This window comes from Ammospiza nelsoni, chromosome 7, assembly GCF_027579445.1.
Source record: "Ammospiza nelsoni isolate bAmmNel1 chromosome 7, bAmmNel1.pri, whole genome shotgun sequence".
Taxonomy (NCBI): Eukaryota; Metazoa; Chordata; class Aves; order Passeriformes; family Passerellidae; genus Ammospiza; species Ammospiza nelsoni.
The window spans coordinates 14,917,124-14,941,022 of record NC_080639.1 but is presented as its reverse complement, the minus strand read 5'-3'; the positions used below and the strand labels follow the sequence as shown (position 1 = coordinate 14,941,022).

The 23,899-nt window shown below is 36.7% G+C and overlaps 1 protein-coding gene across 2 annotated transcripts in view; it reads left to right on the top strand.

Annotated features, from left to right (window-relative positions):
- PARD3B (par-3 family cell polarity regulator beta) overlaps nucleotides 1-23,899 on the top strand; it is a 390,768-nt gene that overhangs the window by 208,167 nt on the left and 158,702 nt on the right. For both annotated transcript variants that reach the window (XM_059475508.1, XM_059475509.1), the window contains 3 exons: nucleotides 2,323-2,422; nucleotides 4,485-4,600; nucleotides 16,176-16,220. In XM_059475508.1, coding sequence (XP_059331491.1) covers nucleotides 2,323-2,422; nucleotides 4,485-4,600; nucleotides 16,176-16,220 — 261 coding nt within the window. The remainder of the gene's footprint in view (nucleotides 1-2,322; nucleotides 2,423-4,484; nucleotides 4,601-16,175; nucleotides 16,221-23,899) is intronic.

Genomic DNA, 23,899 nt, shown 5'->3' with positions numbered 1-23,899 from the left:
AGAAAGGCTAACCACAGTGTAGGTGTGGTGTAGTTCTATTTCTTTTTAGTTGGTTGGGGTTTTGTGGGTTTAGGGGTCTCTTCCTTTTTTCAGGGTTTTATTTTGTTGGGCTTTTTTCCCTTTTCTTTTTTTGGGTGGAGATGTTAAATTTTTTCCATCAAGCATCTCTTTCCTTCTTTTGATACTCAGTGGTTTAGGGACCTCCTAAGTCAAAGGTACTGTCTGGACCATTGGGCCATGGATGCATCTCTAACTTTTGGTACACTTCTTAGTCTTATTTAAATTGTTTTTTCCAAAATATCTTCATGGCAGTGAATTCTGTGGAAAACACTACTTTGTGTTTGTCCTAGGTGTGCTACCAGAAAGTTAAACTGGTTGCCGCCTTCTTACTGTGCATGAAACAGTGGGAGCTTCCTTGTCACTCTAAGCATAGCTGTTACAGTTTCATAGACCCCTCTTGTATTTCCTTTTATTGCTTCTTTCTCTAAACTAAAGAATCATAATCTGTGGTCCTTGTTAGGAGCGTTTGTACCTGTGTCCAACTATCCTTGCTAGCTTTTTCGTATGCTTCTGAATTATACTACATAATTTTTCAGACAGGAAGAATGAAACCTTAGACACTGTTTAAAAATGAGGCAGACCATTAATTATTGAGTTCTGGTTGGAGTGTTTGAACTTTTTTGCACTTGTAAATGACTGCCTCCCTTTCACTTCCCTAAGCATATGTTGGAAGAACAATCCAGTGCACATCTGATGTACTGTTACAGAGCCATAAGGGCCTTTGTGTAAGTCTCAGGAGTGCATCACTTTGCAGTCTCTGGCAGGGAATTTCACTTGCATTTCTTGCTTGTGTCCTGCAGCCTTTTTGCAGAACTTCATAGTCTCCTTCCTTTTGGTGATTACAGTTGGTATCACATTGAACAATGAGTTTCTCTTTTGTTCTAAGTTGTTTTTCCTGTGAGGACTTGCCTTTTACTTGTCATTTGTTTCCTGTTCTTATATTCAAACCTGAAAGAATGGGCATTGCAGTGCAAGAAGTCCGTGTGTATATAAGGTAGCATACCTGTACTTTACATCAGACTGACAGTCATTTTTAAGGTCTCATTAAAGCTTTCTTCCTCATCTGCTTATCCTCACTTTCTTTTGATGATGCTTACACATTTGCTGAGATACAGGGTTCGAGCTATTTTATATTAGAAGGCTATCCAGCCAATAGGAATTTTATAGGATCCTTGAGCTAATAGTGTAGGCTTGTGGGGGTTGTTTTTGTTTGGTTTTTTTGGGGAGATTTTGGTTGGAATTTTTTTCCCTAATATTTTTGTTTGCTATAATAAGTGCTCTTATCACATCAATATAATCTGTTGCTTTCTCCTTTGATCCCTCCTTGCCAACCCTTTTTCTCTCAGGTTAGGTTAGTGCTTTCAGACAGGATTGTACAAAAAGACTGCCAACATTCCATGCAACAGAACAGGTCACATTAAAGTGTGGCATGTCATTATTATTAGATTGCTTACCTGCCATTGAAACCCAAGGAAGTGTCCATGTTTCCTATTAAGTTTGGGAGGGGTTAAGACATATTCTACATTGAAAAATGCAGGGACTTTTTCTTAGATGGTACCTTTGGGATGAGAAGTGGATTTATAGGACAGTAATGAGCTAGCCTACAGTGAGCACAGCAGTCTTACTAAATATTGCAGGTATTTAAGTGTTGTTGCTTAGCAAACCACTGAATGGTTTGAGTTTATATTTGTCTTCGTAAAAAGTAATTTTCTAGTGTTAGCTGGATGTTGTTTGTGAAGGTAAAGAAGGAGTTGCAGTAATAGGAAGGTGACGTCTGTAATTAAGAAATGCCTCTTTATTCACTTGCTATGGAATAATAGAAATTTTTCTTCTTCTGATCTCTTTGCTGAGAATATGGTTCTCTCCTGTACATCAAAGATGACAAATGCTCCCCATCAAAGGGACTGAAATAATGAACCTACAATCAGTCTGAACGCAGCTATGGAGAAATGGAGTAAAGCACTCCATTAAAATGGAGTAAAGCAAGTTGTGCCTTACACTCAACTTCCTATAAGCACAAAGTTTCCCTATATTTACCTTTAATTATATATATGCAAATCTGAAAATCAGCTCTTCAGGAAAATCCCAAGGGGTGTATTTTCTGCTTGGTGTGATTTTAATTCTAGTTTAGTTAGTTTAGGGATTTGAATAATTTGTGATTTACTTCAGCACTGCTTGAGGCCTTCCAGTCATCAGTCAGTGAACTGGTGTAATGTAGTTGTTTCTGCAGGTTATTTAACTCCTTTCTAAATTTTGTTTCAGAGTTTCCAGTTTCTGATCATGGCAATGGTGAAAATGAAACACCTCCACCTCTCCCACCACATCCTAGTGAGGATCTGCTGAATGAGGATTATAATCACAGGTTGGACTTCAGCACTTCTTAATAGTTACAGCACTAATTGCTCAGTAGTGGTTGTGATAATAGTTCTAATTGATTATAAAACCTCTTTTGTTTTTTTAATTTGTACTACTTTTTTTAGTCACTTCTAAGGTCTTTTAACATAAGCTGTAAATGTTATTTTAGCATTTAGTGTGTTGTTTATTTCAGTTGTACATAAGCTGCAGTATGCTGGGTATACATGATAGATGATACCTGACTTGTGTTCAGTGAAACAAAAAAAATCTCAAAGCATAATTCCAATTTTAAAAAAAGTTAATTTAAAACTGTACTGTGGGTGCAATGTGTAAATGCTGTGTGAAGTCTCTTAAAGCTTTAAAAGTCCAAGCCAAACACAGTTTGTAAGAATCTGAATCTCCTTCTGTCACATGAAGATATTATTGAGATTACAAAATGAATTTTCAGTAAGTCTGAACATTGAAATGTATAGGAGAAAAATTAATGAACACTTTACCAGTTGTAAAGGTATTGGGTAGATTTTTCAGATACTTCTGCAAAGCCTGCCATGCTTGATAGCAGCTATAAGCTCCAATTTCCTTAGTAAATACAGAAGTTTGGAGGTGCAGAAAAAAGAGTAAACATGTAGAAGTTCACAATGGCACATTCTCTCTATCTCAAGTAGCACAGGATTCAAATGAAAGGCATAATTTCAGCCTCTCCTGATGATGAGGAATGTAACCAATCCTGATGATGATGCTGAAATGCACCATTGAACATTGTTTCCTCATTTGCTGTGTGTTCAATTTTGATAGTCATGCATCTACTGCAATGCTATTAAGGAAGTATGCATTTCAGCTAGAAATGTAGCCATGTGTCTGTCCTTGTGTGCTGGGGTGTGAGTAAAAACTATCCTTAAGAGATTGGTTGCATCAAAGAGTAGATATATTTTATTATGGATACCTTGAATGCTTTATACAAGACTTGCATATCTATTTTCATTTTGCTAACATAGAGTAATTACACTAGAATAATTTTGTTATTTCTGGTCTCCCAGGCAGGTACATATGACATGATAAACAAACAAGTCTATGCAGATCAGTGCAATTCAGCATTACATTCTTAACTGCAATTGGTTGTTAGAATCTGTTCCTAATTTTTCCAGCAAGCTCACAGAAAAACATTCTCTTAAATGCTAACGATGTATTAAAACGGTGATGAATTTACAGGTCCTTTGTTTCACCCTGACTTTTCCAGTGTTGTATTGTTTTTCCTTTTAGAACTAAAGTTCTCCTGAAATTGAATTGCTGTATCAAGTCACACTGATTTCACTGAAATTGCATTTAGACAAAATGAATAGGAAAATACGTAGGAAAGTATTTTGACACTGCAAAACAAAACCCTTTGAGCTATTTCGAACTAAATGTTTTTGGTTTTCCAAATCCTTTCTTGCTTAAGAATACTTAAAAAAATAATTTCTCTTTCTAATCAAAAAAGAGACACGTAGGATTTCAGATTGCATTGAGCTGTTGCATTTTGAGCTAAAAGTTACTTGGAGTTTCACTCAGGTTGCAATTTTGAAATGTTTAGAAAGTTCAATTCTTTAAGGTAAAAGAATTGAAAAAAAAAGACCAAAGCAAAATAAAATTCAAAGCAAGCAAACACAATACCCTGGAATTCTTCAGTTGTAGCACGCTCCATAAGACCTCCAGCCTCTGCTTAAGTGGTACAAGGCTATAAAATAATTTTATATTAGCAGATGAAGTAGAATTGATCCAGACACATTGCAGTATTTCTCCGACATTCTGTAGCATGTTATTTGGAAATGCAGTTGTTAGATAGAACAAGCAAAATGAAAAGAAAGTTCGTGCTGATCACTTACATTTATATTTCTGTCTGTGATGAGAAATCAAGTGACTGAAAGTGTTAAGTCTCAGAAAAGGAAGTTGAGGATCAATATCTGATTTGAAAAATGCATGCTGTAAGCAACTGAAGAAACTCGTATATTTGTGCATTCTTTAATTAGTTCACTTGTGGTTTGAAATGGTACCTTAACATTTTACATAACTTTTTTTTTTCCTCCCTACAGCCCTATCATAAATTCAGCAGTGCATTTAACAGATCAGCACATCAACTTCAGATCTTTGACACCAGCCAAGCAGTCTGAATCAATTAATCTGAAAGCCTCAAAAAGCATGGATCTGGGTAAGAAGGGCTGGGGTGACACATAGGTCAGCTTTTTAGCCTTAGCCCATCTGCACCATCTCTGTTTCTTGCTTTTGTTTCTTTAACATCAGGGAGTAAGTTCTGCAGAAGAGCTACGGTGATTGGGACAATGGTCAGCCTCCTCTAGCAGCTATTTGCAAATACACTTTTATTGGAGCTAAAGAAAGTTTGTTGGTTTTTTGTTTGGTTGGGGTTTTTTTTATTTTTTTGTAAAGGCCCATTGTATTGAAATACTAGCTGAGGAAAAGGGGAATGATGGAAAAATGAGCTCAAAGAATGCTGTACAAGTTTTATATGTCTAAAATATAAAGCAAAGCCAGCAATCACAAAAATAATTTCTTTTATAAAATATAAATGATTGTAAAACTACACTGGACAAAGGGTAACATTCCTAACACAAGTTGTTTATTTCTTCATTGACAATGACAAACACAGGCAAAATGTTGCAGTAGGTCTTTATGAATGCTTGAAGGCTGTAAGGTTATGGTTCTCTACCCATCCATGCTGTGCAGGAAATCTTGCGGGGGGGGGGGTGAAGTAGAAAGTAAAAGGCTCTTTCAATACCAGGAAAACATTTGCAGGTGGAAGATTGAAGGGTTATTGCAGCTGAAATACCAAGCCATGGTTTAATGAGGGTTCAAGAAAGCTTGTTAAGTCTCAAAAGAAACCAAATAAGGTTTTCTTTTCCTTTTAATTCTTCTTGGCCACACTCACTCTTTATCTGTTGGTTGGTTTTGGGTTTTTTTTGAATTCCAGTGTTGATGGGGAGACTTGGAGGACTATGGTTAGGATATCTTTAATAATAGATTTGTGTGCTTTGTTGGATCAGATTTGCTACACCATTAATAGAAAGCGATTCATTTTATATACAGTTTCAAGGTAGCTTTTTCTTAACTTGCAGGGGTTTTTTTTCTATGAAGTGTTCCACACTGGTCTTAGGTTTTGTATTGTTGATTTTTTATTGTCATCTTAGTAGGGTGTTTTGATATAACATTAAATGTGTATACTCCTCTAATGGCGTGTAAGGAAAGCCAGGCAGTTATTAATGCATGAAATGGCCTAAGAATGGATGTGAATTAATTGAAGAAAGGTTTTAAGGCAGAATTGTGACACTACTGCATGACCAGGCAAAACATGTAATTTGCTCTTCTGTTCCTGTGTTTTAATGAAGAGTTATGGATTAGATATTTTTAAAGAATGAAAATGGTGCTCAAAAAATGACTAGGTTTACAGACTTGAGTCAAACCATATATTTTATGTAGTGTACTAGAAAAATGAATGTTCAGCTTTACTGAGCCTTCTTTTAGAAAGGTTTGCTTCCAGCTCCCACAGAAGTCCCAGGAAAGAATGCTCATGAACACCAGTGTAAAATTAGTCAATTGTGTGTGACAGCATATTCAGAACTTCCAGGTAACTCATACTTCAAGTTCTATACACAATCCATTCCTGACACCCAGGAGCAATGCTTTGAGAATATACATGAGTCACTAAATCATGGTGGCTAAAATCTAAAATAAATTGGATGCAAAAATAAAAATTGGACACAAATGTCTCTTTTAGAGTCTTCAAAAAATGTTGCCTGTAGAAGGTAGCTGTTGGAAAGTGGCCCTTGTGTTATAAAAGTAAAAAATAAAAAGGGCAATAAGCAGTCTGATTGAATATGTGAAGGTAAATCTACTTGAGACGCGCATATAAGGAGTTGGAGGGACTATGAAAGATCTGCACCATATTGTTTTATAAATAACAATAGATTAAGTAAAATTCCTTGTACATAGCTTGGCAGTTAACGAAACTGAGGAAGATGAAAGCTGGGACCTTTTACAGTCATTCTCTAGCAAGCAGTGAAGTTCCATGTTTGGCCTTCCGCCTTTTGAAAGACTTAAGGCAGAAGCTGCTGTCTAAAATGGGAACAGAAATGGAAGAGAAACATGAAAATCTCAAGTGAAGTAACTGCAGCATAAAGTGGTTCAAATACAAATAAAATCCCAATAGCTTGATATAAAAAATGTGCTTCCAAATAGAGCATTCAGATAATAGACTTTCCAGGATGGATTTTTGGGAAAGCAAAGTTATTTCTTAGGGTTTTTTTACTTGCTTCTTGCTTATCTGCAGTCATGACCAATGGTAACTTCTCACCCCAGCATACAGCTGTGTACCCATACTGATTTCAGTGCACTGCTAAAAAAAAGGAAATAGGGAAGTAATCTTCCAGCAGATTTGGCAGCAAAGGAGAAATGTCCTTTCTCTGAGAAGATCTAGGCCCTATTTTTCCAGTAGTCATGGCACACTGTCCACTTAGTACATTTCTTTTGTTCTCAAGTTCTGCCAGTCCTCTCAAAAATAAATCTAACAGGATAAACAGAAAAAAGCACAGAACTGGAGTCCAGGAGGAGAGCTCTGAGACCTTAGAACACATGATTTAGATGCAGTTCTTTTCTTTTTAAACCAAGTTGCCTCTCAATCACGTGTCTCCACAGATCTGTGAAACCGTCTAGAGACCCAGAATTACAATCACAAATTCAGCAGACAACAGAATTTGTCTAATACAGGGCAAGAATGTGAAATCTGTACTGCTACTCACTTAGGAAACAATCTACTTCACCTAGAAATGTGTGTAATGCACCCATTGCTCAATTACAGGGTTACAAAGGCTGGGATTGCTCAATGACATCGCCATGCAAAGGCTCATTGAAGGGGGGTGACAATTTAAATGGAAGAAAATCCAGATATCACTGTAGATTGTGAACCTTTGTGAAAATAATAAATTCATTAAATTAGGGAGCTAGGGAAATTGTGTAGTAAGGGTCTTCCTGGCTTTGATGAGGCCTGATATATATACAAGAGGCAAATCTGTAAAGTAAAGATTAGTCTATAATTACACATGTTCAAAATGAAGACTCATTTAACGTTGATGTTTCTTTTTTCAGTTATATACATATTTAAGCCCAGAACCCTTTGAGTACTTAATCTGCTTTCCAGTCATAGCAATTTACAAAATAGTAATTTCTATAAACTAATATCCTCAGTGAATAATATGAGGTAATAAGGATGGATGATGAAAAAGTGTTCAATACTGCTAACTGTGCATCAGTTTGTTATCACTCTCCAGAGCAAAGCCTACAGTGAAAGGAACTTGGCACATGCATCTGTAGGTTACTTGCCAGTGGGGCAGCTGGAGTTGAGTTTATTGACACTTGGTGTATGTCAGGACTGTTGGCTGGGCAGCTGGACAGGAGCAGAGGGTATGAACCACTGCCACCTGCTTGTTTGGGCTGCCATGCCATGAGTCCTGTGGACTGGCACAAGTCTTAACTGCCAAATTCAGAGATAGCATGAACCCAAAAGTAGCATTGCCTGAAGTTAGTGTGTTTCAACAACTCAGTTTCTTTCCAGATGAATTAGTTTTTGCTTCAACCTACTTTAAAAAAATAAAATAAAAATCAGTGGCATATGTTATTGAGTTACTGTTGTAGAAAATAAAAAAAGAAAAAGCACATGTAGTGGTAATGATAATTTTTTTTTTGTTTTGCAGAGATGAGCAGAACTTGCCTCATCTGTACAGATGTCCTTGTGCAGAGTGTATGGGGGCAGGGTGACTGGTGCTCTGTTTTGGCATCCATCATTTCCACCGTGATCAAATGCTTCTCAAAATTTACAGCTTCATTCAGAGTAATAGGCTACAGATTAGTTCCATGTCAGCCATAAGTCTTAATGTTCTTCCTTGCTGCTGTGTTGAGATAATGACAGCTCTTTCTGGATCACTGGCAGAGTTCATATCCTGTGTCTTATGGCAGATATTTCTTTGCCTTGCCTACTTTTATTTTGAACTGGTGGTGATAAAAAGAGCACAGCCCCCCTGTTTTCTTCTGCTGATTCTGGCACTTGACACATCCTCTCAGTTGCATGGTTTTTTTTTATTCTTCAGCCATGGTCATCCATATGTTAGCAAAGCAAAGATCCTACTTATAACTGTGACTTCAAGAATTTATGCAGAGCCAAACAAAGTCTGACTTGGTACTGACCAGAGTTTCACTGCATTCAAAGCTTGGGCTTGTGTTAAAAATAAGCAAAACAAAACCAAAAATGGTGGAAGTAAATGTTGTGTTTTCTCTTCACACTGAACTGGAACACTTTTTTTGGAACTTAACAGCAGATTGAGAATTAAGAAATCAATGGCTTCTAAGTAAGTAATTGGAAGGATGATTTTTTCTTTCTTTTAACAACCTTCTGTACACACACATTTTCCCTTGCATTACCACAGTTCTCTAGAATTTCTATATAATATTTTGTCAGAATTCATTTTCAATAGTTTGTTCTTTTAACTATATTAAAAAGGAGTTTTTTGTAATGTTAATGTGAAATTGTATTTTAATGTTACATTGGAAAGTGTAAATCAGGGTGCTGTATGAAAACCAAAGGAAAGAAGGTGTGTTATTATCTATCTCCAGCACCCTTACTTTCCATAAATCTTTATGCACAGGAGTGATTTAGACTCTGCATAAATGTACTGTAAAAACTACAGCCATGGGAATTGTGTGCAAACACATGAAAGTGTGGCTTGTTTTAACCTGAAGCAACATGAAATTGAATCATATGAATATATAGCATTTTTGTTGGGTATCAATGCAGGCGAAGTACTGTGTAGATTTATATTTGAGGATGTTGGTATAATAACCCATGACCACTATCCCAAGGTGCTGTTTAATTCCCTCTTCTTTTCCTCATCAAAGGCAAAACCCCATAAATTTTAACTGATTAAGCTCTATAGCCTGAAGAAATGGATATGTCCTTTACTTGATTTTAAATGTGAGTGAAATATTGTTTGCTGAAACATCATTAGACATACTTGGAATCCCTTAACCTTGGGGCATATTTATTAAAATATCGGGCAGCTTACTTATTTAGGAATAATTAGCAAGTAAATGTGCAAGGTGTAAGGTATGGAGTATTCTGCAATGAAGCCAATATTTAACTAAATGCTAATTTCTTTTTTAGTGAAGGGATGCCTTCAATTACAGTTCATACTTTTAGAATGCCTCAAAATGAAGGGAAACCTGCATCCCATATCCAGAAGGATGTGGAAAATGCAGTCAAGATGCCATTAGCTGCTTCATGGTTTGCTCTGAAGCAGATTATTTTTACTCTGGGTGTAATTTCTGTAAACTGAAATAAATATCTTAAAACATAGGCAAATGAGGACCAGACAGAGCTAATGACAATTGGTCTTTCAAGCAATGTTTGGATTCAGATACAATTAAAAGAGTACATTTGGGAGTTCCCTAGTGAGAGTTATGGTATTAGTAGGACAAAAAGTAGTTTGGTATTTTAAAGTCATTGTTTTGTTAACCATGTTGTGTGTGTGGAATACAATTATTTGTTTGCTTTGACTTGAAACCAATTTCAGAACTGCATTTAGGAGCTAGTTAGGCTTGTTAGGGCATTAATGAGGAAATGGAGAAGACAGATCAGAATTCTAAGAGTCTTTTCTATGTTAATGGCTTAGTAATTAAAAAAATCATCTTTGGAAGAGAGATTTTTCAAGAACAAAAATGTTATGGGTTAAGGAAAAACTGTATCACTTATGGCGGTGATTATCTTTGTCATCAAGGGCCAAAAGAGATTTTAACATGATTCTAACTTACGTCATGAGTAGCTTTCTAGTACTGTCAGATTAAATGTATATTTTCTGAGGCTCTGTGCAGAATCAGTTTTTACAAATGAGCACAATGCCGTTTTCATAGTTTAAATGAGTTTCAAATTTCTGTAAGATCTGTAATTCAGGAATTAAACAAAATAATTTCTTAAGTGATAGGGATGCTGTTAACTGAATTGAAATGAGACTGAGATTAGGTTTTTTTCTGTATGAAAAGAGAGGCTTTTAACAAGGCTAATTTTGTTACTCAATTTTACACCAAATCAGTACAGTTGAGGGGACAGTGAGTTGTCCCCTAGCATAAAGGCAGACGTAGGCAAAAGATAATATCAACTGTTTGAACTGGTTCTGTAGAAATCTTCAGTACTCAAAGAAGTTTATTGTGGAGCAGACTGAGAGCATTATTCAAGTTGTGATGGTGACACAGTTGAGAATGTGGTAACACATGCTTGAGGTGGTATTTTTTAGGCTGCTTTAGTGTAAGTTTGAGTGGATCTGTTAATGCAGTTAGATTATTAAAGTGTTAGGGGGAGAAAATAGCTATTAAGCTAATGTATAGCTACTATAAGAAAGAAAGGAAGGATGATAATGAAGTAACTCTTAAGAACACTGGTATAAATATGTTGTCTAAACTTTGTATTAAATCTGTTCCCTATCAATGTTTTCAATCAGTGAATGACAGATTAGATTAGGAACTTGCAGTTTAACCCTAGGAATTTGGAAGAAGTGTTAATGACATGTGGAAGACGTGCAGCAGGGGAGTTTTAGCCTAGTGGTTTCTCTGGAACAGAGGTGAGAGAAAATTACAAAAGACAACAAAAGAGTAAAAGAAGCCACAATGGCCTCAATCAACAGTGTAACCTTCAAGAACGAGTAGTTATGGCACTACAACAAAGTGAAGAAATTTGTATCATGCTGGCTGAGAAATTGTAAAACAGTGATTTTTTTTTTCTGCCAGGAGAAAAACTTCCATTTAAAGCTAAATGTGCTCAGTGGACAGCCTCAACTGTACTTCTGGTTCTTCCACTAGTAGTAGTAATAGCAAGTGCAAGCTTAAGCATTTTCATTCTCATGTGCTGACATATGAGATATATCCCTTGAGGATCTTCTCTGAGTACAATTGAATTGAAGTATTAAATCAGTTCCAACAAAAATTGTTCTGAAGAATCTAATTAGAGAAAACCTTGTACGGGAGAGAAAAAGAATCCAGAATCATGGTTTGGATGTGATTTATTCCTGTCTTTAAATGTGCTGAACAGGAAATCCCAAATGTTGTCTTAGATGCCATTTTGGAAAAGGTTTACCTGTTTTTTTTATTTCCTACTTGATAAGTATAATTTTTCCTTGGCCCTTTTGCAAGCTTTTTGGTAATCTCTGAAGAAAGCAGAAATTTATTAAGGACCCCTAAACCTTCAAGAGGGAGTAGCTGGTGGATATCTAGGTCTCCCCAGAACGAATGCCCTTATGTGGAAGAAAGGTGAGGAGAGGGAATTACTGAACAAAAATATTTGAAGCCAGTGCAAGTTTACCCTTCCTGATACACACGTTTTTTCACTAGTGTGGATTTTAACCTGTGGTCTTTGTACGTAGCACTTCGGGGCAAACCTAGAACAGTGAGCAACAAGCACCAAAGTGGTAGTTGTGAGAGAATTGACACCATTTCTCCAAGTGATTTATGCCACTCCTGGATGGGGAAATGCTTCACCCAGAAAATAAAACCAGCAGGAGAATTATGTCCCTGGCACTATCACTGACTAAAACTAATTGATGATACACTGTCTTCATTAAGATGAAAGGGCTGAGTAAAGATAGAGGTCACCAGGAAAAAACAGTGACCCATTTGAGGCTTTGCTTTCTTATCGTATGTTTATACCATAGAAACGGATGGATTCTGAGAAGTGTGGAAGCATCATTTATATATATATATATAGTTTAGGAATACAGCCCTTGTGAATTGATTACTGTACAATAAGAAATTTCTGTTTGGCTTCCTATTAATTAACAAAGGTATTTGTTAGGAAATTTGTTTACTAGGAAATTCTTTTGTGTTTCAGTGTCTTATATTATTATTCCTCATTAATTGTAATTTTAATCCTTGTTTGCTTCTTTTCTGAGTGCAGAACTGCAGCCAGTCTTCAAAGGTACGTGTATTTGTCCAGCAGAAACACGTGACTCGCACATGTTTAGAAGATTTTTTAGTAGCTCTTTGTCAATGTGCAAAACTGATCCTTCATCAAGGAGTCACTTAAGTTGAATAGGGGAACCTTGTATCTTGTGAATGGTAGTAGCTCTTTGGTTTGGGGAAAAATAATGCAATGGTTCAGCAATTGAACTGGGCAGAAAGGGGGAAATTGGTTATGACAATTGGCAGCAGCATTGATTTGTGCTTCTCTAAACCACAGTTTGGAGCTAGATTGTTAGCCCGTGTGTAAGCCTGGACTGGATTTGGCACAGACTCTGAGAAGTACAGAAGTTTGTTGTGTACTAAACCATTGGAAGTCATGCAATTCAAATGAAATGGCTACCTTGAGCAGGGCACAGAAATGGCAGTCAAAACATTTATGTAGAAGGACACAAAGGCATGTTGGGTAGCTCTACTGTTGTTAAATAATAACATCTATTTTCTTGAAGTAAAACAGCACTCCAAAGTATTACCATAGGAAATACTAAAAAACTCATGACGTAAAGAGATGGGATTTCTTACTTTCTGTTGTGATTGTTGGCATAGTTTAAAAAAAAGTATCAATGGTTTACTATCAGCTGGGCAGATTTTTTTGGTTTAGTAATATTCCTTCTTTCAAAATCTGTGGTCTTGCTGGGCCCCCAAATGTCCATGTTTTTATTAAGTAGCTGCAGAACTTCTTTCATCTTTTATTTCAGCAATTACTTTGAGTACTGACAGTGAATGCATAACTGGTTTCTGTGGTGAAAATGTGGTTCCTAAATAATAGATGTAACTTAAAAAGAGCTGGTGTGATTTCCATGGGCAAACATTAATAACTTCATGAACTAACAAATCCCTGGGGTTCCAGGGACATTTCAAAATGTGAAGTATTTGATGCACAAGTAAAGGAGAAGTATCTTCTTGTTTGTGAATTTATTTATTCTCTTGTCTGACTCCTTCCCAGATTTTTGTTTGAGTTTTTTCTTTGGAGTCCCAAAATAACTGGTTTCTCTTTTTTTTTGAGGTGTTATGCATTTAATAATTCTAGCTCAAGAATATACAGTAATTCTAGTGTCTTCATAAAAATATTTACTTGTGCATTCCCAAGTGTGGTCTTCTTGAGTTGAAATATTTCTGGTATTTGCAAAGTAATTACTTTCTGATGTTGCAATATAAAAATAATCAGAATTCTTTTTACTTGAGTTTTAAGAGTAGATGGTATTTTTTTCTTGTTTAAAATCTTTCATGTGATTTTCTACAAAGACAGGCCAAAACTAATAGAATTTTAGGAAAGAAATTTCCTCTTACTACTTGCCTTTTTTCAAAGGCCAAGAACTAGAGAGAGACTATTTTTGTCATAACTGAATGTTTGTATCAGTTTTGAACAACATGCAAAGAAGTGTTTTCAAATGTCATTTTGTGGAACAGCATGTCCCATGTACTTCTTAAATGAAACCTTTAGTTACAAAGTTTTCAACCTTGGCATACAAAGTATTTATCTTCTGTTGGCCTTTTTCTGGTTTTGTTTTTGTTGGATTTTTTTCTGTGGTCTTCTCCTTGTTCCAGGGGAAATAAGGGAAGCAATGGGGTTCTTATCCAATGGACTTTTCTGGGCTACTTCTGTTCAGTCTAATGAAAGATGGCCAGCCTAAAAGGCCCTGCCTAAGCATAATAACGCATAACCCATGGAATGAAAACTACCCTGTGGAGGTGCACACGTATTTTGCTCAAACTTTGATATAGAACTTTAATATTTGCGTTTCCCAGGTTTTGTGCATGTATGTGCTTAAACTCATAATGCTAACCTTGTATTTTGGTAAGATTATTTTTCATTTTTAATCATTTTTTTCTTCCTTTTTTTCCCTCCAGTATTAAAATCTAATTTTTGTGTGTGAAGCTGGTGTGTAAAGTATGATTAAGTTAAATGGATTTATCCCTTTTAATAATGTAAAACTTAGTTTCAGGCAAACCAAGTCATCAGCATAGCTTTAAAAATTTACTGTGAACCTTGGGTTTTGTCTTTTTTTTTTTTAAGTTCCTATGTTCTGTAACATTACCTGCTTTAAGTAATTATCATACATTATACTGGTTGCCACTAGTGACTGCTATAATTAAGGCTGTGAATCCGTTTCCATTATAATCCCTTGTTTTCACACAATCATAACTTGTCAAAACACTAACCTTTAGGACCAAAGTTTTCCTCAGTTGTTTTGCTTAGAGACAAATTTAGGAGGAGGGAGCAGGAAAAGGAGTTTGAACTATCCTTATAGTAAATCCTTGTCCAGTCTTTTTGCATTATAGGCTCAAACTGCATAGCAAGGAGTCCGATAGTTATCATTTCCAGGGACAAAAAAAAAGTTGAAAGATCAAGGACTTGAGTTCTGGTTGCACTTCTAATTTTGACTAGTCTCATTGCCATTTTGTTTAGCAGAATCTCTACATAATGCTGCAAGGAGAATTAGTCTTCCTTTATTAGCACCTACATCCCATAAAAACCATACACTATGTCAATTTGCTGATATCAGGTGGCAATTAGGTCACAGGAGTACAGAAGAGATAGAGTGGTCATTTGTGGATTTATGACTCCAGTTGTGAATCCCAGTCCTGAATTTGATGTTGAGTTTTGAGGGTAAAAGCTTCTCTAAATGTGGAGAGGCAATATAAGAAAATATTTACTCTCATTATTTTCCCAGTAGCAGTTCCTAAATGTCAGTAATTACTATACTGCTCTCTCCTAGGTAGAAAATTGCAGGTTCTGGTATTATGGCAGATAACGCTCTATGTAAACTTTTGATAGTGACTGCTGTACAGAGCTTGTTTAAGTTTGCATTTATGGAATTTTTGGTATGACTTGACAATTTATTTTATCATATAAAGAGATTATGTTTTAAGGTGAGTTATAAGGGAGTGCTTGGGTAGGCAGAGTTGAAGGATAAGCTTTCAACCCTAACATTCATTTCCTGTTCTTGTTTTATCATCCCTAACATTACATTTACTGATGTTTCTTTGCATAGAATTCATTTTAAGAAATAGCGATTGATTCTTCCCCTCCGCCCTCCAGGACAGTATTTTAATTAGTTTCTTGAGATATATGACAATAAACTGAAGTTACTGAACAGAACTTCCAATTCCTGTTACATTCAAAATTTGCTCCTCCACTACTGTCTGCAAACTGTTGCTACTGCATGCATCTTTCTTTAGAAGATGTTGTGAAATACTACAAAGTTACAGTTTATAGACAAAATAAAACATAAAATACAAAAAAAAGTATAAGCCTTTAAAAAGATCAGGGTTTGGGAGACCTTATTATCTGCAGAGGTCCTGTGAGTCATTCTTGCAGATGGGAAGGTTTCCACATCTGGATTCTTTTTACAATTGAGGTCTTTGATCTGAAAATGTTACAACTCTCCTATGCCCTGTGATTTGTCTGGCAAGATGAGTTATTTACAAGTGCAATTGCTCTTCTGACAACTCAGTTTTGAGTGTGTAAGTTCTGAGGTCCTGATCTGTAATCCACAAGGACTGCTGGTAGTCCTTTTATTGGTTTCAGAGGGCTTTGATTCAGATATTTGGACTTTGAAGCACCCCATGTGGATTAGGTAAAGAAAGACTTTTTTTTCAGATTATTATAATTTAAAGATTCAGGATACTGTGTCTGAAGTAATTTGACAGTGTTTCAAAGGCTTGTGAATTTAAATAAGTTTCTGATCTTTGTGTCTTTTCTTTTATTTCTCCAGTGGCAGATGAAAGCAAAGTTGGTTTGTTGGCCGGACACAAATCGGGTAAGCTGTCCTCCTATTTTGGAGAAAAAGTCAGCAACTTGAAAGTAGTATGGGCAGTAAATGAAGTCAGCTTCCACAAACTGTGATGACAAAGACACTTGAAATTGAGGCATTACTTTGTAAGCACTGACTCCGAGTTGAATGATGATGAATTAGGAGTTGCTCTTAGCCAGGCAGTGTACATAGGCAAGTCATTCGCAGGAAGAGCTGTAACTTTATTTTTCAGTCCAGGTGTTGTAAATTGAAGAAAATGCACTTGCAAATAAGTAGAAGTGTGCTCTTGTGGAGTGTAGAGACTTAAACTGTACACACTTTGAGAAATACAAGTATTTATTTGCTTTTTCTTATTGCTCAGAGTTGCACTTCCATTTCCAGAAATACTGAAGACAAACCTAAAATAATTTACAGAGTAAAAAAAAAAAAATGTTACAGCTTTTTCTTTTGTCGTGCTTGTGCAGGAGAAATAATTTGTTTTTTCTTAAACTTTTCAGGCGATAATAATAAAAAACATTAATCCACAGTGCTGCAATTACTCTATCTGCTTACTAAATAAGTTCTACCAACCATGCCAGGACATTGTACAACTTGCAGCTGTTGTATTGAAAAACTTGCAAGGCATTGTCACGTAAGATGGTAATTTTTCATGAGCTTTGGGTAAGCTGACATGAGAAACCTTAAACTTCCTAGAAAACTTCAGTTATTCAGCAGTGCCTTCTGATGTTAGAAAATCCTGAAGTTTCAAACTGTACCTTCGTAGCACATTGCACACTGCCTTTTCCTGCTCCATGGATAGGTCTAAGAAGCTGAATTCATGCAAAAGGAGGTCAGCTATGAGATTCCTGATTGTTTATGGTATTCTTTCTCTATACGGCTGGGTGTCCTTCTTCTCTGGTGTGGATTTTCCTTATCTGAAGACCTTTTCCTGAACTTAGTAGACAAATTCTTTTTAAATTTTTTTGGCTTCTTTCCTAAGCTTGTGAAGTTCTTGGATTCTCTTTCTGAATCAGGGAATAGTTCATATGTCTTGTAATATTATCACTCCTGGGAAGAAAAAAATTCTTTCAACTTTCTCTTTTGGGAATGTGAAAGCTTCAAAGAAATGATCTTGTCAACTTGAAGAAGCTGAGGGTGTTGCCCTTGGGCTTTTCCCTGTTCAGAAAAATTACTACAAACATTGCAACATCATGCAGTTTACCAAAGATCAATGGAATTCACTGCTATCAAAGAATATTGAGGGGTAAGATTATAACTCTTTGGCAGTCAATTGTTTTAGGTACATTAAGCTTTATAATTTTTAGTAACATTTGATCTTTCTTCTGCACACTTCTGCAGATTCTTGAAAACTCACTTTGAAAAGTTTTCTGTTTGAAGATACCTACAAATTTTATGTGAACATATGGACCTGTGTTTATTGAACTTTGACTTGTTTGCTTTACTTATTCCTCACAGATCTCTTACATATACCTAAGATCTTTTTTCATAAACTAAAATCAGTGGCCAACAAATCACCCAAGGAATAGATACAAAAATTCCTCAAGTTGTTTCTTTTTTTTTCCCCTGTAAGAATAAAATGATTTAGCTAACTTCTGAGACAGTTGGTGTGTAAATTATTTTTATTGGTTCTATCCTCTTTAAATACCGTTCAAATACCATTGAAAAACATTTCTCCTGCTCTCTATGTTCCACTTCCTAACGCTTCATAAAGGAAATCAAGCTTGGTTTCCACATTTTTCCATTCAAATGTTTAATTTAAAGGTCTGTTCAAGAACATGGTGTTCTTTTTCTATGGTCCCTTTTTACTCTATGCTTTCTGGAAATATATGTCATATGTGTAATTGTCTGGCATTTAGTCCCACCACAAAACTTCTGTTTTCACATCATTCATTGTGCTGCCTTCATGTATGTACCTTAAGAACGTTAAAGGGAGACATTGCAGCTTCTTGTGCTATGAGCAAACCACAGTATTTTTCTCATTACAGAATGGAGAGTTTCCATCCTATTCTAGACTTCAGGAAACTAAATGTACTTCTCTACAGAATTAATTATCACCTACTAACAATCAATGCAATTATCCTATCTCTCCTTCAACATGACTTGTTCTGTAAAATACACAGCTGAGTAATTCTCTCTAGGGAAATATCCTATCTATTTCTTCTGGGGAAGTGGTTCTTCAAGCATTTAGTCTCAGCTTTTGGAACAGCTACATTATCCCTCACATATCACATGTTACTCAGGGTTATCACAATTCTCTGTAAGACTGAGGCATTAGAAAGATCTGTAGCTCTAGCCCCATTTGTCATTTTGTATATTGCACCCACAAGCAGTAGTTCCTTTCCCTCCCACCTTACTTAAAGAGTAATTCTCTAGATTTGGGTTTTAGAAGTATGTCAGCACATATCCTGAGCTTGTAAGCATGTTCTGTGGAAAGGTGGCTGGAGCTTTGTTCCAAATACATATCTGACCCTTGCAGAAATCTACCTGTGAATTCTGGTTCTCATACCTGGCCTGTATTTCATCCTACTGGATGGAAGACTACTGCTGTCCTTACAGGTGCTCTTAGTATTGAAAATACTAAGAACACTATTGAAAATATTTTCTGCTATGCCATCAGCAAAAGCACTGGAGTGCTGTATTCATGCAGCCTCCTGGTCCTTTTCTGGAAAAAAAAAACAGATTTCAGTGTGTATGAGTGAGTGTGTGTGTATGCAAGACAAGTTCTCTGAATCCTCTAAGAAAGAATTTGTCCTCTGTAACCTTCCTGCCTTCCTGTGTGCTCAGCAATGGTATGCCAATACCAATGATGAGAATGAGAAGCAGACAAGTAGTGCCTCTGTTGTATAAGCAGAGAAGATCCTTGAAAATTCACAAAGATGAAAAATCAGCAGCTTTAGCTTAGTTTTTCATAAAACTCCTAGCTTTTTGTAAAAGCAGTTCTAGGACAGTTAAGAGAATATCCCTTATAAAGAAGGGCAAGAATTGCATATCAAATATAACCTGATTTGTATCAAATAATGAAATTGAGTACTGATGTTTCTGCAGCTATTTTAATTTTTTTTCTAAAATTCTTTTTTGTGCTCTGATTTACTGTTTAGAACACTTTAGTATGTATTGACTGTCTGCTGAGGTCTCTGCTGACACAGCTCTTTCAGATGATGCAGTGCTGGAGAAAAGCTGATGAGTCTTTCTTTATGAGCTCTGACATATTAATTAGCAAAATGGTCAAAAAAGCTTTCTTATTTTTATTTTAATGTCACTAGACCATGCTTTTGGCTGGGCTTGTGTTTCAAGACAGTCTTGAAACAAGATGAGTAAGATCTTATATTCTTGCTGGCTGCTATGTGAGGAACATGTGACTGGGCTATGGCTTAGTACCAGCAAGGCTGAGTGATAGGGGGTAGTTCTGCTACCAAGCTGAATTTGAATTAACGCTGTGTGGTAAAACCACAACATGTGCCAAGAGATAGGGTTCGGACTTGAGTAGGAAAAGGCCCATTGGGATAGTTGGAAGAATGCTTCTGGTCAAGCTCTGTCCCTTACTGTTAATTTTGCTGCCAGTGCAGTTCCCACATGGCTGTTCAACCTGTGGGTAGGGTTGGTGTTCTGGGAAGGAAGGCCTGGAGAGGCAGCTGTGCAGCTAAATCCTGCAAGGGCAGCCTGTCCTGGGGCCCGAGTGCCATCACAGCTGTACTGCCTCATGTGTGGATGACTGAGTTGTGGTTAAACTGTAATTCACATGGAAAGTGGAGATAGTTTGGAATAATTTAGGTTAAAGGTCTTGGTGTATCTCTGCATTCTTTAATGCCAGGATGTACTCTGCATTAAGGACATTTTACTGAGGTTTTGTTAAAGCTAAGTGTGAGCTATTGGAACGCCAGAAAAATCCAGTGGTTTATGCATAGTTTTGTAGCTCAAGAGGCTTCCTTTTAATCATGGAATCTGGTGGGGAATAATAGTGGATTTAGGAAAGACTACTGAAAGCTTAGTGCATGCTGCTGGGCTTGCTTGAGGCTGGTGCCATTGTAATAAGTTTCATTTGCAGGTAACACAATTATGTCAAAGAAGTGGATAGGGAAGTGCTGTTCTCCTCTCCTGATGCCAGACTTTATAATTTTATTAAATAAGCCTTCTTGCTGCTGTAGATGTCATTAAAGCTTGGCTTTTCAAGGGGAGCATTGGGTTTAGTGCTGAGTTCATAAGGATTTACATAGTAACTTGGTCCACAGTAGAAAAGACTCATGTAAATGGCTGAGCTGCCTGACATATGCAGTGAAGTGCCTGTCCAAACAGCCTTGCTACTAAACTGAATGTGTGTATCATATGGAATCACACCCTTCCCTTTGCATTTCTGAGAGGAGAAAAGGTTGTTTTTAGTTTATTTTATTTCTCTGAGAATAAGAATTGTAATGTAATTGTAATGTAATGTAAATGTGATACTTGGCTGCTTCCATCATTCTTGCAAGTGTGAACAGGACTTGTCTATTTCACAGTCTGCAGTATACCTCAGCAATAGCAGTGTAGCCTGACCTGTGTGTCTTGGCTTGGATACTGGATATAAGCAAACTGTGGTGTCACTGGAAGCTGTGCAATGTGATTTTTTTTCCCATCATTCAGCCCGTGTGATGCTTGGTGATATTTCAGTGTGACTGGCACAAAAACAAACTCAAGTACCTTTCTACAATGCTTTAGTTGACTCTATTACCCACACCTCGTGCCTCTGTAAGCTTCGAATCATTAAGCTGTGAGTTATGTTTGATGGTTTATTGTGGGGAATATTTTTGCAAGATTTTTCACTCTTTCCCTGTTACATTCAGTTGGGCATCTCTCCTGAATGATTATATTCTTGTGGTAGTGTTGTTGTTCATGTTATTATCAACATTATCATTATCATCAGCTTTGATTATGATTCTCCAAGCCAAGTGTTGTTTTGAACGTACAGTTTCATATTAATTCTCATCTGAGAATATCTATCAGTTCATGCAGCTGAGAAGCAAAAAGTAAGGTTCCTCTTTTCCTGCAGGTCACTAGTGGAGTTAATGTTTTCTCCTTTATTTATGTCTGGCAAAGAATAAAGTCAAGGATATTACATTGAGTGTATTATATTGTTGGGGTTTAAAACAATTTCTACTCCAAAAATTAAAACACTCAGCTTCCATTGACTCCCTTGCTGCTGTTGTTTTTCTCTTTTCTTCAAGCACAACTTGTCTAGTGAACGTAGGAGGATACATTAACTTACTTAATACTCAATGCAAATATGGCTTTGCTACCCTTTTAAAATGAACTTTATTTTTTAACATGTATAATAGTGTTATATATTATGCTATATGTTGTTGTAGCTATTGTCATTGGTTAGAGCTTGGAGGGTATGGGGAGGATTAACGTTGCTAATTTCACAAAAACTGTATGTATTGGTGCATGAGAAGTTTGCTTTGTGACTGACTCAGGAAAAGGAAGGCTGGACACTTAGAGTTCTGTGATTCAAACCATTATTCTAAATTAACAGAACTTACTGTATTATTGAATTTTAGTGAAAAGCAGGCTGTAAGTCAAAATCCCTTCTGAATGTCAGGCTAGGGGTCTTTACCATCCCCTATGCCTGCCAGGTCTATGTGGCTGATAAACAGCTCTCAGATAATGTAGTTAGATGGTTCTCCTCTATGGAAGGAAACAACCACTCATTTTTACTCTTGAGAAGAATAATTTTATACTCCCAGTAACTCACCAGCTGTAACTATTTCTTTGACAGATTTCTTTCCATTTTTTTGATGGTTTTTTTTTTTTTTCAAGACTTTATTAGCTGGGTGATGATGATTTGTTGTGACCCCTTTTTTGTTAGGTCTTGAGAAAGTCATCTGTAGATAAAAATCCCTCACTTGAGGGTGATGTTTGATGTTATGATGTTGATCTAAAAGCTTGCTGCTGCTGAATAAAGCAGTCTTGGGCACCATGCCTCCTATCTGCAGCTGCGTGGTTTCCATTATTCCATTCTTTACTCCAGTCTCACAGCTTAGCTGGTGAGATGTTTGAGAGAACTAGATAGCCAAAAATTCAAACGTGAAGGACAGAAATGAATAGTGCTGAGATTATTTCCTTGAACCACCCATTTGAGACACAAGCTTACATGCCATAAGAAGGGAAATTCAGCAAGTGGATGGATGAGAACCGTGAGGCAGCTGTCTACTAAATCACCATATCTACCATGTCAAATGATACCCTTATTGAATTCAGATGCCAAACTTGCATTAATTTTTAAATTTTTTTAATACTGTTTTACTTGCCATGAATAAAGCCACTTTCTCAGTGGCAGGACCAGGGAATAAAAAGTGACAGTAAACCTCTGCAAACTGAACAAGAGCATCCCTGCTGTCTCATCCTTAGAATGTAAGAATCTTTTCTAAATTCACTTGTTCACTTTGATTTTATGAATGCTTTGTGTTCTGTGACTCTTAGTATGCTTTGTATTAAGATACGACAGATCAGTGCCTGTTGATCTTTCTTTGAATTACAGTTATTAAAGTGAATAGATCTGATCTGCTGAGAACAATAACAAGCTTGCAGGAGAAACCTGTTTTCCCTCTATGTTCTTGTGTGGGATTTAGGATCTAGAGCAAAACTGAATTTAGACCAACAGCAATGCAGATGCAAATTCAAGGGTCTAATTGAGTTTTTACAAAATCGCATCTTGACTGAATATTTTCCGGTTATCCCATGATAGCCTTGTATTTATAAAGGCCAAGCCATGTGTTTCTGCCCCCTTTCTCTCTATGCCACCATTATTATTCCTATAATTCCATTATGAGCTGTTGTGGGAAGCTAACCTAGCAGAAAAATAATTCTACAAAAAAGAATGGTATTTTTCTGGTTTAGTCAAGGAAGCAAGAAAAAAAGAAGTTCAGGAGAAGAGAAGAATGATTTTGTAGCTGACACTTTTTGATCCTGGGATCAGCCTAAACTGAAGAAGTTGACTGGGGTGGAGGGGGTAGGCAGACACATCTGAGGGAGCAAGTGTGGATGAAAGAAGATTTGCAGATCTGCAGAGATGTCTTTGTGCTGAAAGAAAGGAAGTGGGGGAGCAAGTTTGAGTCTCTTTTATTGTCCTGAGGACTAAACTGAAAGTGAGTTTCTGAGAGGTTTGCTCAATGGCCAGTGAAAGTTGTTATTGTGTATTTTTGACTGTGTGATGTTACTTGCTCTAAATGTACTGTGTCTGTCTCTTAGTTTTGTTTGGGCTGCTGTGCTCTGGGTCTGGTCCTGTCCTAAGGAGTGAGAGAAGATTGAGCAGTCCTTGAAAGCGGCTGGGTCTGACAAGCAGGGAGATGCTTTTGTAAGGGCCAGATGGAGTGAACAGGCAGCTTGGACAGAAAAAACCAGTTTTTGTTAAGAATCACAGGGAGTAGGTTCCCTACCCTAGGTGAGGTTTCTTTCAGTCCAGCTGACCACAGAAAGCTGCTGAACCAGAGAACCAATGACACTGTAAAGGCCTAAGTTATGCAGAAGCATTTATTTCATTCTGTCTCACCCAGAAAATGATAATTTTCTGTACTATAAAACCAACCCCTGGCTTCAACAGCAAAGCCCTTTTCATATTCTCACTTCAACAGCAAAAGTGCGTGTGCATCTACTGAGTAGGTCTTTAAGAACTTGGACTTCTCTGTGAATGAATCTTGTGCCCTGAATAGGGA